At 69.6% G+C, this 13,114-nt stretch overlaps 4 protein-coding genes across 8 annotated transcripts in view; 3 read left to right on the top strand and 1 right to left on the bottom strand.

Annotated features, from left to right (window-relative positions):
• TKFC (triokinase and FMN cyclase) overlaps positions 1-3,904 on the top strand; it is a 34,009-nt gene extending 30,105 nt beyond the window's left edge. For 3 of the 5 annotated variants that reach the window (XM_075501847.1, XM_075501848.1, XM_075501846.1), the window contains 16 exons: positions 40-229; positions 304-414; positions 497-678; positions 786-864; positions 1,037-1,126; positions 1,243-1,277; positions 1,354-1,438; positions 1,515-1,604; positions 1,716-1,832; positions 2,050-2,169; positions 2,251-2,388; positions 2,817-2,923; positions 3,031-3,134; positions 3,223-3,256; positions 3,373-3,462; positions 3,623-3,904. In XM_075501847.1, the coding sequence (XP_075357962.1) occupies positions 40-229; positions 304-414; positions 497-678; positions 786-864; positions 1,037-1,126; positions 1,243-1,277; positions 1,354-1,438; positions 1,515-1,604; positions 1,716-1,832; positions 2,050-2,169; positions 2,251-2,388; positions 2,817-2,923; positions 3,031-3,134; positions 3,223-3,256; positions 3,373-3,462; positions 3,623-3,775 (1,725 nt within the window). In that variant the 3' untranslated portion in view covers positions 3,776-3,904. The remainder of the gene's footprint in view (positions 1-39; positions 230-303; positions 415-496; positions 679-785; positions 865-1,036; positions 1,127-1,242; positions 1,278-1,353; positions 1,439-1,514; positions 1,605-1,715; positions 1,833-2,049; positions 2,170-2,250; positions 2,389-2,816; positions 2,924-3,030; positions 3,135-3,222; positions 3,257-3,372; positions 3,463-3,622) is intronic. The other 2 variants (XM_075501845.1, XM_075501849.1) reach the window with 2 other exon arrangements.
• Positions 3,905-4,335: 431 nt separating this feature from the next.
• On the bottom strand, positions 4,336-8,034 carry CYB561A3 (cytochrome b561 family member A3). The gene is made up of 6 exons (XM_075501881.1): positions 7,808-8,034; positions 6,019-6,224; positions 5,745-5,953; positions 5,520-5,674; positions 5,098-5,254; positions 4,336-4,956 (listed from the first exon to the last, which is right to left on the bottom strand). Exons 1-6 carry the CDS (start codon positions 7,840-7,842, stop codon positions 4,933-4,935), a joined length of 786 nt encoding a protein of 261 aa, XP_075357996.1. The 5' UTR covers positions 7,843-8,034; the 3' UTR covers positions 4,336-4,932.
• Positions 7,920-11,111, top strand: TMEM138 (transmembrane protein 138). The gene is made up of 5 exons (XM_075501894.1): positions 7,920-8,037; positions 9,118-9,353; positions 9,434-9,605; positions 10,522-10,597; positions 10,701-11,111. Exons 2-5 carry the CDS (start codon positions 9,226-9,228, stop codon positions 10,811-10,813), a joined length of 489 nt encoding a protein of 162 aa, XP_075358009.1. The 5' UTR covers positions 7,920-8,037; positions 9,118-9,225; the 3' UTR covers positions 10,814-11,111.
• A 210-nt stretch (positions 11,112-11,321) lies between these two features.
• Positions 11,322-12,836, top strand: TMEM216 (transmembrane protein 216). The gene is made up of 5 exons (XM_075501898.1): positions 11,322-11,511; positions 11,698-11,799; positions 11,904-11,996; positions 12,152-12,353; positions 12,467-12,836. The coding sequence occupies exons 1-5, from the start codon at positions 11,499-11,501 to the stop codon at positions 12,480-12,482; spliced, it is 426 nt and encodes a 141-aa protein (XP_075358013.1). The 5' UTR covers positions 11,322-11,498; the 3' UTR covers positions 12,483-12,836.
• Positions 12,837-13,114: the final 278 nt, after the last annotated feature.

Here is a 13,114-nt window from a genome sequence, read left to right as displayed (position 1 = left end):
TCCCCGTGCCCCGCCACCGCCACCCCTCTGTGCCACCAGGTCCCCAAGAAGCTGGTGAACTCGGTGGCGGGCTGCGCCGATGACGCTCTGGCGGGGCTGGTGGCCTGCAATCCCGGCCTCCGGCTCCTGCAGGGACACCGGGTGGTCCTGCGTGCCGACCTGGTGGCCATCCGGGGCCGGGTGGCCCTGCTTTCCGGGGGGGGCTCCGGCCACGAGCCCGCCCACGCAGGTGAGCCCCCCGCCGCTGCTGCCACGGGCCGGCTGTCCCCTGCACAGCCCCGAGCACCCCGTCCCGCTCCACAGGGTACATCGGGAAGGGCATGCTGACCGGCGTGGTGGCTGGCGCCGTCTTCACCTCTCCGGCCGTGGGCAGCATCCTGGCGGCCATCCGGGCGGTGACACGGGCCGGCGCAGGTAGGGTGGCACAGCGGGGCGCGGGTCGGGGCTTCGCTCCCCGCCACGGCTTCACCACCCACCTCGCTGTCCCCCACCCCAGCTGGGACCCTCCTGATCGTGAAGAACTACACCGGGGACCGGCTCAACTTCGGGCTGGCGCTGGAGCGGGCGCGGGCGGAGGGGACCGACGTGGAGATGGTGGTGGTGGGGGACGACAGCGCCTTCGCCGCCCCGAAGAAAGCCGGGCGCCGCGGGCTGTGCGGCACCGTCCTCGTACACAAGGTCCGTAGGGTGCCGCCGGTGCCCGGGGCCCCATCGCATCGCTGCGGGGATGTGGGATTTTGGGGGACAGGGCCCGGCAGTCCCTCACCCGCTGCTGCCCTTCGCAGGTGGCGGGGGCCCTGGCCGAGGCGGGGGCGAGCTTGAACGAGATCGTCGAGAAGGTGTCGGCAGCCGCCAAAGCCATGGGTACGCACGCGGGACCCCTTGCTGCCCTGTGGGGACCCCCAGGCGTCCTGTGCCTTGTCCCCCAGCCCCATCCCTCTTGGCAGTTCACATCTTGGTGCAAATCGGAGCCCCCCCATGCCCCCCGCCAGCCCCAAATCCCCCAGGCTTAACCCCGTCTTCCCTCCCCACACAGGTACCCTGGGTCTCAGCCTGTCCCCCTGCAGCGTCCCGGGGTCCAAGCCCACCTTCCGGCTGGCTGACGATGAGATGGAGCTGGGTCTGGGTGAGGAGCAGCCCCCCGCCCCGTGTCCCCCCCGTGCCCCCTGTCCCCCGTGGGGCAGCCATCGCCCGGTGCGGGAGGTGCCCGCAGCACGGGGTGATGCCGCCCCATCTCCGCAGGGATCCATGGCGAGGCGGGCGTGCGCAGGATGAAGGTGAGCGGGGTCCCGCTGTCGTCCCCCCCCCCCCCAACCTTCCACTCCCCCTCACGGGCTCCCCCGTGCCCACCAGATGCTGCCTGCGGACGAGGCGGTGGAGACGATGCTGGCGCACATGACGGACCCCTCCAATGCCTCCCGCCTGCCCCTGAGCCCTGGTGAGCCCCCCTGGCCCTCCATGCCCCCCTCGGACACCCTGGGGGGGGTTGTCTCATTCTGCCCCCTACCCTGCAGGAGCCTCCGTGGTGCTGGTGGTGAACAACCTGGGCGGGCTGTCCTGCCTGGAGCTGGGCATCGTGGCTGGCGCGGCCGTGCGCTGCCTGGGTGAGTGCGAGGGGGGTCTTGGGGCACCTTTCCTTGGCTTTGACCCTTCTGCTCCTGAGGACCCTTCCTGCAAGCCCCCTCCTCACTCACAGACCACCCCCCTGCCTGCAGAGAGCCGAGGCGTCCACATTGCCCGGGCTTTGGTGGGCTCCTTCATGACGGCGCTGGAGATGGCTGGGTTCTCCCTCACCCTCATGCTGGTGGACGAGGAGCTCGTGGGGCTGATCAGTAAGCGCCCGCCGGCGGGGGATGCGGCGCTGGACGGAGGCGCGGGGGTCCCCGCGCACCGGGTGACGGGACGGCCGGGGCACCGGGTCAGCGAGGTGTCCCGAGGTGCCTTGGAGCTGGCTGCCTGCACGGGCAGTGCTGCCGGACGTTTTGGCAAGGATCGGGCAGGGTTCTGTGGAGCTGGCGCTCGCTTCGCTCTCACCTCCTGCTACTCCAGATGCCGAGACCACAGCCGTGGCTTGGCCTAACCTGACCGCGGCACCTGCGACGAGCCAGAGACAGGAGGTGCCGGCACCGAAGGAGGGACCGGGGACCGCGCAGCACGAGACCAGCACGGGTACGGGCAGCCCCAGGGAGCTCGAGTCCCCCGGGAGCTGTCACCTCCCTGTGCCTCAGTTTCCCCGTCTCCTCTCCCCAGGGCCTGACGCAGCACGGGTGCAGCTGGTCCTGGAGCGGGTGTGCAGCACCCTGCTCGACATGGAGGACAAGCTCAACGAGCTGGACCGTGCAGCGGGTGACGGGGACTGCGGCCACACGCATGCCCGGGCTGCCCGAGGTGGGTGCTGGCACCCCGGAGAGTGCCACGGGGCCGTCGGCAGGGGACTTGTGGGGAGAGAATACCCCACTCCAGGAGCGGGGTCTTCCGTGGGACATTCCTTCTCAGCGAGTGGGGAACCCCGAGCTGTTCTCTCCAGCGGGGAGCAGGATCTGCCCCCGAGCTGCCCCTCCCTGGGGTACAAGGTCCCCCCCAGCCGTCCCTTCCCGGAGGACAGGGTCCCCGCGCCCTGGGAGTCACGACCCCGCAACATCTCTGCTCCCAGTGGCAGCCGCCTCAAGGCACGGAGGTGGCGACCCTGCTTGTCCCCAAGGCACTTAGGGGGCACTTAGGGGTCCCTGGCTGCCCCCAGGGGAGATGGGGGTCCCCAGAGCCCTGTGGTCAGCCGAGGGAAGCACCCCAGCCCCTTCTCGCCTCCGTCCCTGCAGCCATCCAGGAGTGGGTGCGTGCCCGGCCCCCGCCAGCGGCCCCGGCCCAGCTCCTCTCCGCCTTGGCTGACCTGCTGCTGGAGAAGATGGGTGGCTCCTCTGGCGTGGTGAGTGCAGGGCGAGAGGAAGGGGCGTGGGTCTGGCTTGTCACCCCTTGGCGGGACCCTCGGCTGTGCCACCGCCGCGGGCGGTGATGGGGATGGCGTCCCGGCAGCTCTACGGGCTGTTCCTGACGGCGGCCGCCCGGCCCCTGCTCAGCCGCAACGACCTCCCGACGTGGGCTGACGCCATGGATGCTGGCATTGAAGCCATGCAGCGGTGAGTGCCGCGGGCTGCGGGACCCCCGGGCCCTCCACGGGACCCCCAGTCCTCTGCAGGACCCTGACACCCCCTGCACCCCACGCAGGTACGGAGGAGCTGCGCCGGGGGACAGGACGATGGTGAGTGCTGGCATCCTGGGGGCCGTGGGGCAGAGCCACCCCACTGCCCACGAGCCACGGGGGCTGCCGGCCCGGCTGCGGCCCTGGCTCTCAGCCCCCTTCCCCATCTCTCCCAGCTGGACTCGCTGTGTGCCGCGGCGCAGGCTCTGCACGCCCTGCGCGGCCCCGGTGCCGACCTGCTGCCGGTGCTGGCCACGGCCGTGCAGGTATGGGGCGGGGGGAGCCTGGCAGGCAGAGCCAGAGCCGGGCTGGCAGGGGACGGGGTGGGAATCACCGCACTGGGCCGGCCCGGGGAGGGGCGGGGGGGGTGTGTGCAGTTTGGCTGTCCCAGCCGCATCCTGAGCGTACCCCATTTTTCCCCGGCAGAGCGCGGAGGCCGCGGCAGAGGCCACCAGGCACATGGAGGCCGGGGCGGGCAGAGCCAGCTACATCAGCTCGGCCCGGCTCCTGCAGCCAGACCCGGGGGCGGTGGCGGCGGCGGCCGTGCTGCGGGCCGTGCTGGAGGGGCTGCGGAGCTGAGGCACGGCCAGCCCCTCGGCCGTGCCCCCATCAGCCCCCCCCAGTGCTCCAGTGGTGACGGGGGACGTGGCAGCATGCCCCACAGACCCCCAATAAACCTTTGTGGTCCCCCTAACCTGGCCCAGAGCATCCATCCCCACGAGGACGGGATGGTGGGGATTGGGGCTAGCGGGGATGCAGCCGGCTCCTCCAGAACATGTCCCCACATGGAGGGGGACAGAGGAAGAGATCCAGCCGGTCCTGTGCTCTTATCTAGCGTGAGCATGACTGTGCTGGGGAGGAAGGAAGCTGCCAGGCTGGCCACGAGCCCTTCCCCCCCAGGTGCTGAGAGGGGAAACCACAGGGCTCACATGGCCCTAAGCACGGGGCCTGGAGGAGACTCGGGGAAAGGGACAAGGAACCAGGGATGGGGCAGAGCCTGTCCTGCAGCACAGGGTGGCCCCAAGCTGGGGCAAGGGCCTGGGCTCGGCCGGCACCGGGATCTGCTCCCCGAGCACCCACCTTTCCTGCCCCAGCTGCTGGGGCCGCCCTTGTACCCAAGGATGCAGGTGCAGGAACGCTGCAGAAGCCAGCGGTTTATTCCACATCCAACGAGGGCCCCAGGAGGCTGCTCGGCTGGTCCCGCGCCCGCCGGGTGGAGGAAGAGGCACAGGCAGCCCGATGAAGGGCAAGGCACGGTGCGAGGGTCCCCTCTGTCTCCGCTACCCCAAGCTGCGCCCCCTCGCACAGGAGATGGTCCCGGGGCGGGGGCGGCAGCGCTGCCAGGCACAGGGGTGCTCCTCCGGCGGCTTCTGATCCGACGAGGCTCTGACAGCTCCAGCCGCTGCGTTGAGCGATGGCACTGCGGGGTCCGGGGAGGGCTCAAGGGCAGCCAGTTTGGCATGGACCGAGGTCCAGGCGCAAGGGGCCAGCTGGACCCAGCAGGAACTGGCAAGCAGAGGCCCGAGGACGCAGGCAGGAGCATCACGCCAATGCCAGGCCACAAAAGAGGCGAAGAGATGTCCTCACCGCGGCGACATCTCTGCTGTGAGGGAGCTGAGCCCCTTCCTCCCGTGGGCAGATGAGTGTCAGGTGCAGGCAGCGGGAGCCCCGGCAAGGGCAAGGCGACAGGCCGAGAGCAGGGCAGGCAGGGGAGTGACGGGGCTGCTGCGCAGGTGTCAGCGCTCGGCCGTGAGCAGGGGCTGTGGGGAGAGCGTCAGTGAGCCCGCTGCCTGCGCCCCCCCTGCCCGGGCCAGCCGGGGCTGCGGGGGGAGGCAGCTCCCCCAGCTCAGCTCCCCAAATCCACCCTGCGACCCGGCGGGCCTCCGCAGCGGAGCTGGTACCTGGCGAGAGTCCGGGGAGTCGGCGTCGGGGCGCTTCCAGCTTGGCCTGGCCAGGGCGCCCAGCACCAGCACCCCAAAGAGGACGATCAAGAGCCCCAGAGTGTTGGCAAAGACAGCCTCAGCGGGCAGGCGCTTGTACTCGGTCGTCCCGTTCTTCCTTGGGAGAAGAGGGGCCAAGAGCTTTCCTGGATGTGCCCAGCCTTCCCCTAAGCCCACGCAACCCCGTACCCACCCGGCAGCAGGGAGCCATGCAGGTTAACCACGCACCTGAGGGGGGAATTGCTCACTTCTCTTCGCTGCCCCGCGCTCGCTTTCACTCCACGTCCCTTCTGGCACCAAGAGACAACGAACAGCCCCAACAAACCCCGCCCCGAGCCTCCCTCCCTGCAAGGGGGTCTCCCCACGCCCGCCGCAATGCTCACAGGCTGAAGAAGAGCTTCTCGTTGATGCCTGACACGCACGAGGCCACGGACAGCATGAGGATGGTGGAGCCGAAGAAGATGTGGACGGGCTTGTAGAGGGCACGGAGCCAGGCAGGAGCCCAGGGCAGCAGGAAGGCGCTGAAGCCAGCCAGCCACTACAGGGAAGGAAGATGAGATCCAGGGGCACGGGGGGGCCGGGGTGCGGGGGGCCGGGGCAGCACCCACCTGGCAGGAGAAGAGCAGTATGGTGGCCAGCCCCAGCCAGCTGTGCAGCGAGTACATGTTGGGCGTCCCGTGGTCGTTGTGGAAGCGAAAGACGGCCGCCAGCCCCAGCACGGCCAGGCTGAAGGCTGCCAGGGCCAGGGCACCGTGCAGCACCTTCCAGGGGAGCTTGGGGCCGCTCCAGGTGGGGGGCAGGCGGTACACCAGGGCCGCTGTTGGGCGAGAGGGTCAGGCAGGAGCCGTGCCGGGGTCACGCCGCCCCGCACGCCCCACTCACCTGCGCCATACAGCACCACCATGCCTGTCACCATCAACACCGGGTGCCAGTTGAACGTCCGGGTGCTGCCGTCCAAGGCAAAGCCGCCGCGCCAGTGCTGGCACCAGGCGCTCACGAAGGCCACGCACACGAAGCCCAGGCCGCCCAGGAGAATGCAGAAGGGCAGGAAGGGCAGATCCAGCATCTCTGCAACGGGATGGTGGTGCCTGGGGGAGAACGAGGTGCCTGCTCAGCCTCCGCTGGGGCTCTCTGCCTGCACCGGCTCTCGCCTGCGTGCAGACACCCCCAGGGAGGAGCCAGACTGAAAGGGGAACCAGGCACCCTGAGGAGGGGCGGCTCTGGACCAGCTGCTGCCTGGCCAGCGAAGGATGCCAGGGCTGGAGCCAGCCAGCTAGGGACATGCAGGGCGAAACCGGCCCCTGCAGAGCCAGGTCCCTGGGAAGCACCCCGCCGTGCCGCCTCGGCACGCTGCACCCCAGCGCCGTGCCCAGGGAACAGCAGCAAGGGCCCTGCGGGGGGGTCCAGGTGTCTCCTGTAACCCTGCACCCCCCCCCCCGGTCCCCCAGCACCCACAGCCCCCCTGCATTGTCCCCAAGAACCCACTGATCTGATCTCCTCCCTCCCTCTCACACATATACTCTCTCCATCCCTCCAGCACCCTCAAACCTGCACCCTGGCCCCCCTTCCACCTCCCCACTGGCACCTGCGCTCCCTCGCAACCCCTCCCCGGCACCTTGTACCCCTCCGGCCGCAGCCACCGCACCGGGCTCACCCCAGCTGGGTGTGAGGACGCACCCCTGTACATCCCTGACCCAGACCCTGGCAGCCCCAGTACCTCCGCTCCCTCCTGCCTGCTCTGGGCCAGCCCTCACCCCACCTGCTCCACTGGGGTCCGGGGGGGACCCGTGGGCAACAGCCCCAAACCCTGCCTGGGCTGGGCAGCGGGACTGTCAGGGCCCTGCCCTCGGTGCTGCCCTCAGCCCACAGGGCAAGCAAGGTGACTGGCAGGAGCGGGGCTGCGCTCATTTGCCTGGTGATTTGCATCTGCCTCCAGAAATCGATATTTACGTCTCCTCCCCGGGGCAGGGGGTGGCCCTGTCCCCCCTCACAGATCAGCTGCCCCATGGGACCGTGAGGCACGAGGTGGGTGGGACGCAGCCCTGGCACAGCATGGTGATCACGAGTTCAGCCACCCACTCGCTCCGAGGCCTTGCAATGCCTGCCACGGTGCTGAGCGGCCCCATGCTCCCCTGGGCCTGGCCCCACGGCTCCCCCAAAGCCTGGGGACATGGGGCCTGGTCCCATGGCTCCCCCAAAGCCTGGGCCCCACAGCTGCCCTGGGCCTGGCCCCATGGCTCCCCCAAAGCCTGGGCCCATGGCTCCCCCAAAGCCTGGACCCCATGGCTCCCCTGGGCCTGGCCCCATGGCTCCCCCAAAGCCTGGGGATGTGGGGCCTGGTCCCACAGCTCCCCCAAAGCCTGGGCCCCACGGCTCCCCCAAAGCCTGGGGACGTGGGGTCTGGCCCCATGGCTCCCCCACATCTGGGGCTCCACAGGTCCCCCAGGCCTGGTGACACAGGGCCTGGCACCACGGCTCCCACAACGCCGGGGACATGGGGCCCGGCCCTACGGCTTCCCCCGGGCCTGGGGACACGGGGCCCGGCCCCGAGGCTCCCACGAACCCGGAACACAGGGCCCCGCGGCTCCTCCCGGCCCTGGGAACACGGAGCCGACCCCACAGCTCCCCCGGCCCCGGAGACGCGGGGCCCGGCCTGGTCCCGGGGCCGTACCTCAGCCCCGCCCGCCGCCCGTCGGGCGCCTCCATGTTGGACGGCGCCGCTCTGGCCGCTCGCCTCGGTGGTGGCTCCCGCCCAACGCGCCCGGGCCGGCGGCCAGCGAGAGCGGCGGCCAGCGAGAGCGGCGGCCAGAGCGGCCCCTGCGCGGCTCCTCCAGCCGCGCGCTTCCGCCCCCGCCTCGGTGGCTGCGCCGTTGCTGTGGAGACGGAAGATGGCGGCTGCAGGTCAGCGCTCGGCCGGTCCCGGGGTGCGGAGGGTGGGATACGGCGGGGACCACCGGCACCCGCGGCCCCGGACACCGCGCATTGCCCGTGCACCGGGAGGGAGGGACGGGGGCGAGAGCCGGGGGAGCGGCCCCGGGGGCGGGGGGCACGGCGGCCTACTTAGGGACTGGGGCCGGGGGGGAAAGCGGGGGGCTGCGTGGGGACACAAGAGGGGACCCGGGGGCCACGCACGGAGGGGACGTCTGCGTGATGGCCGTGTGAAGAGGGGTGCGGGTGACATGGGAGCTGGGGGTGCGGGGAGCTGCCCGCTTTCCCCCGCCATGTCCAGCCCTGTGGAAGGCCTCAGTGCAGCCAGGACACGGGGGATCCCCCGTTCTCCTGGACCCCCCTTCCCTCCGAGCACCCCCTTACCTCCCTCTGTGTCACGTCCCTCCGTCCCCCGCGCTGTCGTGTCGCTGTCCCCAGGCAGCGCAGGGCCCGGGCCGGCTGTCAGCGGTGGGAGAAGCGGGCGGGAGGGCTGTGCCTCCTCGCTCGTCCCCAGACAGCCCCGCTCCCTCGCTGCGTCCTCGTCCCCTCTCTGACCAGCTGCCCCAGGCGGGGTGCGCGGTCCTGGGGTGGGGCGAAGGAGAGCGATGCTGGGACACGGCGTGCCCAAACCTGCCCCCGTAGCGTGGCCTGCTCAGCACTGCCCACGGAGCCGGCGGCAGCTTTAGGGTTTTGTCCAGGGGGAGAGGTGTGAATAACCTGCCTGGACGCTGCTCCCTGGGACTCGCACGTCTCCCTCGTCCTTGGATTTCTTCCCATCTGTTTCCTGAGGTTGGGGCGGCTGGGAGGGCAGGAGGGTGGGAGCGAGACACCGAACCTGAGCCCGCTGCGTGGGGAGAAGAGAGGGGAGACAGCTTATTCGCGAGAGCCCAGCCTACAGCCCAGGGGCAGAGCATGGCTCTGCATCGGCGTGCTAGAAACCGGCAGGAGCTGCCGTTGGTTTGACCTTTCTTTGGGTTTCCTGGCAGAAGAGGTTTGTGAGGTGCAGGGGGGTGCGTCCCACCCTGCCAAACAAAACCTCCGCTCTCCCTCCAGGTCCCGGCTGTAAGGAGAGGCGACGCTGAGCCCCTCGGCTCCGGACCATGAGCTGGCTCTGCCGCTGGGGATGCCGGGGCTGAGGGCTCCAATCCCCAGAGAAGGAAGATGCTTCAAACCAGCAACTACAGCCTCGTGCTGTTCCTGCAGTTCCTCCTGCTTTTCTACGACCTCTTCGTCAACTCCTTCTCGGAGCTGCTCCGCACGGCCCCCGCCGTCCAGCTCGTCCTCTTCATGTGAGTGCCAGGCGGGTGTAGCGGGTAGGGCGGTGGGGCAGGAGGGCTGGGGTCTCACCACGTCTCTCTTCTCCTTGCAGCATCCAGGACATCGCTATTCTATTCAACATCATCATCATCTTCCTCATGTTTTTCAACACCTTCGTCTTCCAGGCCGGGCTGGTCAATCTCCTCTTCCACAAGTTCAAGGGGACCATCTTGCTTTCGGCGGCCTACCTGGCGCTCAGCATCTCCTTCCACGTCTGGGTTATGGTAGGCTGGGGCGGGCTCAGGGCTGCCGGCTTCTCCCAAGGGCAGGCAGCGCAGGCAGCACGGGGGAAGGCCACTATCTACCAAACTGCAGGGTCAGTTCGGCGTCCCCCTGCGATTCCCTGCACGACCCCGCCGCAGGCATTGGGCTGGAAGGGAGCTGCCCCTTCCCGAAGGGCCGTGACCTGCTGGAAAATCCTCTTTCCCCAGGGGAAGACCAGCAGCTCCAGCTCTGCGCTGGCACAGAAGCCCGTGCCGGGGTAATCCCCGCTGAAGTCTGTGACAGCAACTCCTGGTTTACCTGGGATTAATCCCCAGCAAACGCCAGCGCTCGGAGCCTGGGGACAGCCCCCTCCCCGCTGGCATCAAGCAGCGCCGAGGGCTGTCAGGGGTCCTGGCTCTGTCCAGGCAGCATCTTCCCCTTTTCTCCCCCAACTAAACTCCCTCCTGTCCCCTGCCCCAGCCCCCAGCCCCCGAAGGAGCAGCCCACACGCCCTGCTCAGCCCCTCAGCACCCTCCTCCATCGGGTTCTCGTCCCCCCCTCCAGCCTCTGAGCGAGGGTCCGTCCCCACCCCGCTGCCCCGGGGCAGGGGTAGCGCTTCGAGCTGGGCCGGGATGCCCGAGCAGGCAGCCGCGCCGGTGCTGCCCACGCCATCCGGGCAGGGGATTGACGGGGATTGGCAAGGATCTGAAGTCCGAAGCTAGAATAGGTCCCGGCTCGCTGGCCTAATCCCCTGAGCTGCTTAACCTTTGGGGTGGGGGGCTGCTCCCCCGGCCGGCAGCGTCGCCCCTGGCCCGTGCGCAGCCTCAGGGCTGGCAGCACACGGGGCTGAGGGAGCCAGAGGCGCGGGGTGCTGCCCCCAAACTAACGCAGGGGTTATTCCTGCCTCCTGTCTGTCTGTCTGTCTGTGTGCCTCAGAACCTGCGGTGGCGGGACTCCAGTCGCTTCGTGTGGACCGAAGGCCTGCAGACCCTTTTTGTTTTCCAGCGGCTGGGTAAGGGCTCGTGGTCACAGGGTTCCTGGTGGGGTCCTGCCCCTTTTGGGGAGCCTGTGGGGGTGAAGGTGGGAACCCACCCTCACCCTCCTCCCTCCCGCAGCGGCCGTGCTCTACTGTTACTTCTACAAGAGGACGGCGGTGCACCTGGGCGATCCCCTCTTCTACCAGGACTCACTCTGGCTGCGCAAGGAGTTTGCGCAGTTCCGTGGCTGATGGCTCCCCTCGGGCTCTGGGCGACCCACCGTCTCTCCCCTCGGCTCCCCGGCAGCCCCCGCTGTCTCTCTGCACCTCGCGGGCCCCCCGTTGGGGACGGCTCGGGCTCAGCCACCTTCCTGCCGGGGACCAGCCCTTCCGCCGGCGCTGGCACAGCTCGTGCGGATGCCGGGAGTCGGTGGGAGGCTCACGGTGCGTCCTGGCTGTGCGGTGGGAAGGTCCGTCCCGATGCCACAGCCTCTGTTGGGACTTGAGTGTTTTTGTAAACACTAAAGAAATAAATTAGCTGCGTTTTCCAGTGGCTGCCTGGTGTCTGTGCACCCGGGGCCCCCCGGCTCTTCCCTTCCTCCCGGTGACGGCAGCTGCCATCCTGGCAGCCTTACCCACACCTTACCCCTGCCCCGGCCAGCTCAGCGCTGCTTTTGCAGCCACAGAACAGGGCTGTTCCCACCTTGCAGCGTGAGGCGGTCGGCCCAACGGAGGAACGGGGGCAGAACCGGAGAACAGCCGGGGCTCCCCGCCCGCCCGGCCCCGCAGTCCCTCGGCCGGGCGCGGGACTCGAACCCGCCGCTCAGCGGCCCAGTCCTCCTGGGCCATAGAGAGGGCGGAGAGAGCGGCCGGGCTCCTTCCCGCCCAGCGCTCCCGGGAGCGAGGGCGGCGGCGGCGGTTGCCATGGAGATGGAAGATGGCGCCCAGGAGTGAGTGCGGGGCCGCCACGGGCAGCGGGGCCAGGACCGGGGGGCGGCGGGGCCTCGGGGGAGACGGGGAGCGGGCCAAGGCGCGGCGGGGCCTGGACCGGGCCGGGAGCGGGGTTCAAGCGGGGCGGGGAGCGGGGCTGGGGCCGGGCCGTGCCGCCCCCACCCATGGCCGCCTTGCGCCCACAGGCCGCCAGCGCTCCTCGGCACCGCTGCAGGTCCTGCTTTTCCTCAACGGGTGGTACAGCGCTACCTACTTCCTCCTGGAAGCCTTCATCTTCGTGTACAAGGGTAAGCCCCCCACCCCGGCCCCCCCAGGGCAGCAGCCCCCTGCCCTGAGGCCCGGGGCAGGCTGCCGGTGCAGGCCCTGAGGGCAGCGGTGGCTGTGCTCGCAGTGCTGCTGCTGCCCTACCCCTTCACCAACCTGGTGCTGGACGTGGTGCTGCTCTTCCTCTACCTTGGCACTGAGGCCACCCGCATCTTCTTCGGTAAGTCCTGGGGACAAGCGGGGCGGGGGTGGCATCCCCCGGCCCCCCCAGGAACTGCTGGGGCAGAGCTGGGACCGCGGTGGTGCCGTTTACCGTGTCCCCCTCCCCAGCGCAGAGTCCCTGCGGGGGACACCCCCTAACCGCCTGCCCCGCAGGGTCCAAGGGCAACCTGTGCCAGCGGAAGGTGCCGCTCTCCATCAGCCTGGCCCTGACCGTCCCGGCGGCCGTGATGGCGGCCTATTACCTGCTGCTGCAGACCTACGCCCTGCGCCTGGAAGCCATCCTCAACGCCATCCTCCTGCTCTTCTACGCCGTGGAGCTGCTGCTGGGCATCCTCGCGCTGGTCTCCTTCTCCAGGTACCGCTGCCCGTCCATGCCGTGCGGGGAGCCGGGTAATGCCGCAGGAGCCGGCACGGTGAGCTGCCAGGCCGGTTTGGCGCCGACACGTCCCCCTCTTTCCTTCTTCGCAGCGTGGATTCGTACTGAGACCCCACGCCACGCCAAAGGAGCAGGCGCGGAGCGGCACAGGTACGCGAGGCGGCAGGGAGCCAGCGGCCCCGGTGCCGGCTCCACCTCCCAGCCCGCAGCACCGGGCCAGGCCCACGCCGGTGCCAGCAGGCAGCCCCCTGCCCGCAGGCAGCCCCGGGCAGGGATCTCCACCCTGCCTGCCCTCCGCTTTGCCCGCAGCACGCGTGAGCGACCCGCCGGGCAGCACCCAACCCGCTGTCACCCGGGATGCGGCCCCCAGGGCTTGCGACACGCAGGGCAGTTCGAGGTACGGAGAATTATTATTTTTTTTTTCTACTGCCTTCTCAGAATAATTCACTATTTTCCAATAAATATTTATTTTTAGCTGGTGCCTGGGCACGTGGTTTCCCCTGGGGCAGCGGGCTGGGCGTGAAGCGCTCAGGAGCTTCCAGCACCGCACCGCTGCCCCACAGCGCTGCCCTGAGCCAGCCTGGGGGGTACAGGAGCCCCTCAGAAGCGTCGGAGGCTGGCGAGGGTCAGGGACAGCAGGCAGAGGCACTAATACCCCCCAAGCGCCGCTCTTCCCTCCCACACAGTGACCCTAAACCACTCCCACCCGTTAGCTAAAAGACCGTCTCGTAGGGAGGCTA

The sequence above is a fragment of the Mycteria americana genome, chromosome 5, assembly GCF_035582795.1.
Source record: "Mycteria americana isolate JAX WOST 10 ecotype Jacksonville Zoo and Gardens chromosome 5, USCA_MyAme_1.0, whole genome shotgun sequence".
Classification (NCBI taxonomy): Eukaryota; Metazoa; Chordata; class Aves; order Ciconiiformes; family Ciconiidae; genus Mycteria; species Mycteria americana.
The sequence above is the reverse complement of the archived record's forward strand: the minus strand, read 5'-3'. Positions and strand labels throughout refer to the sequence as shown.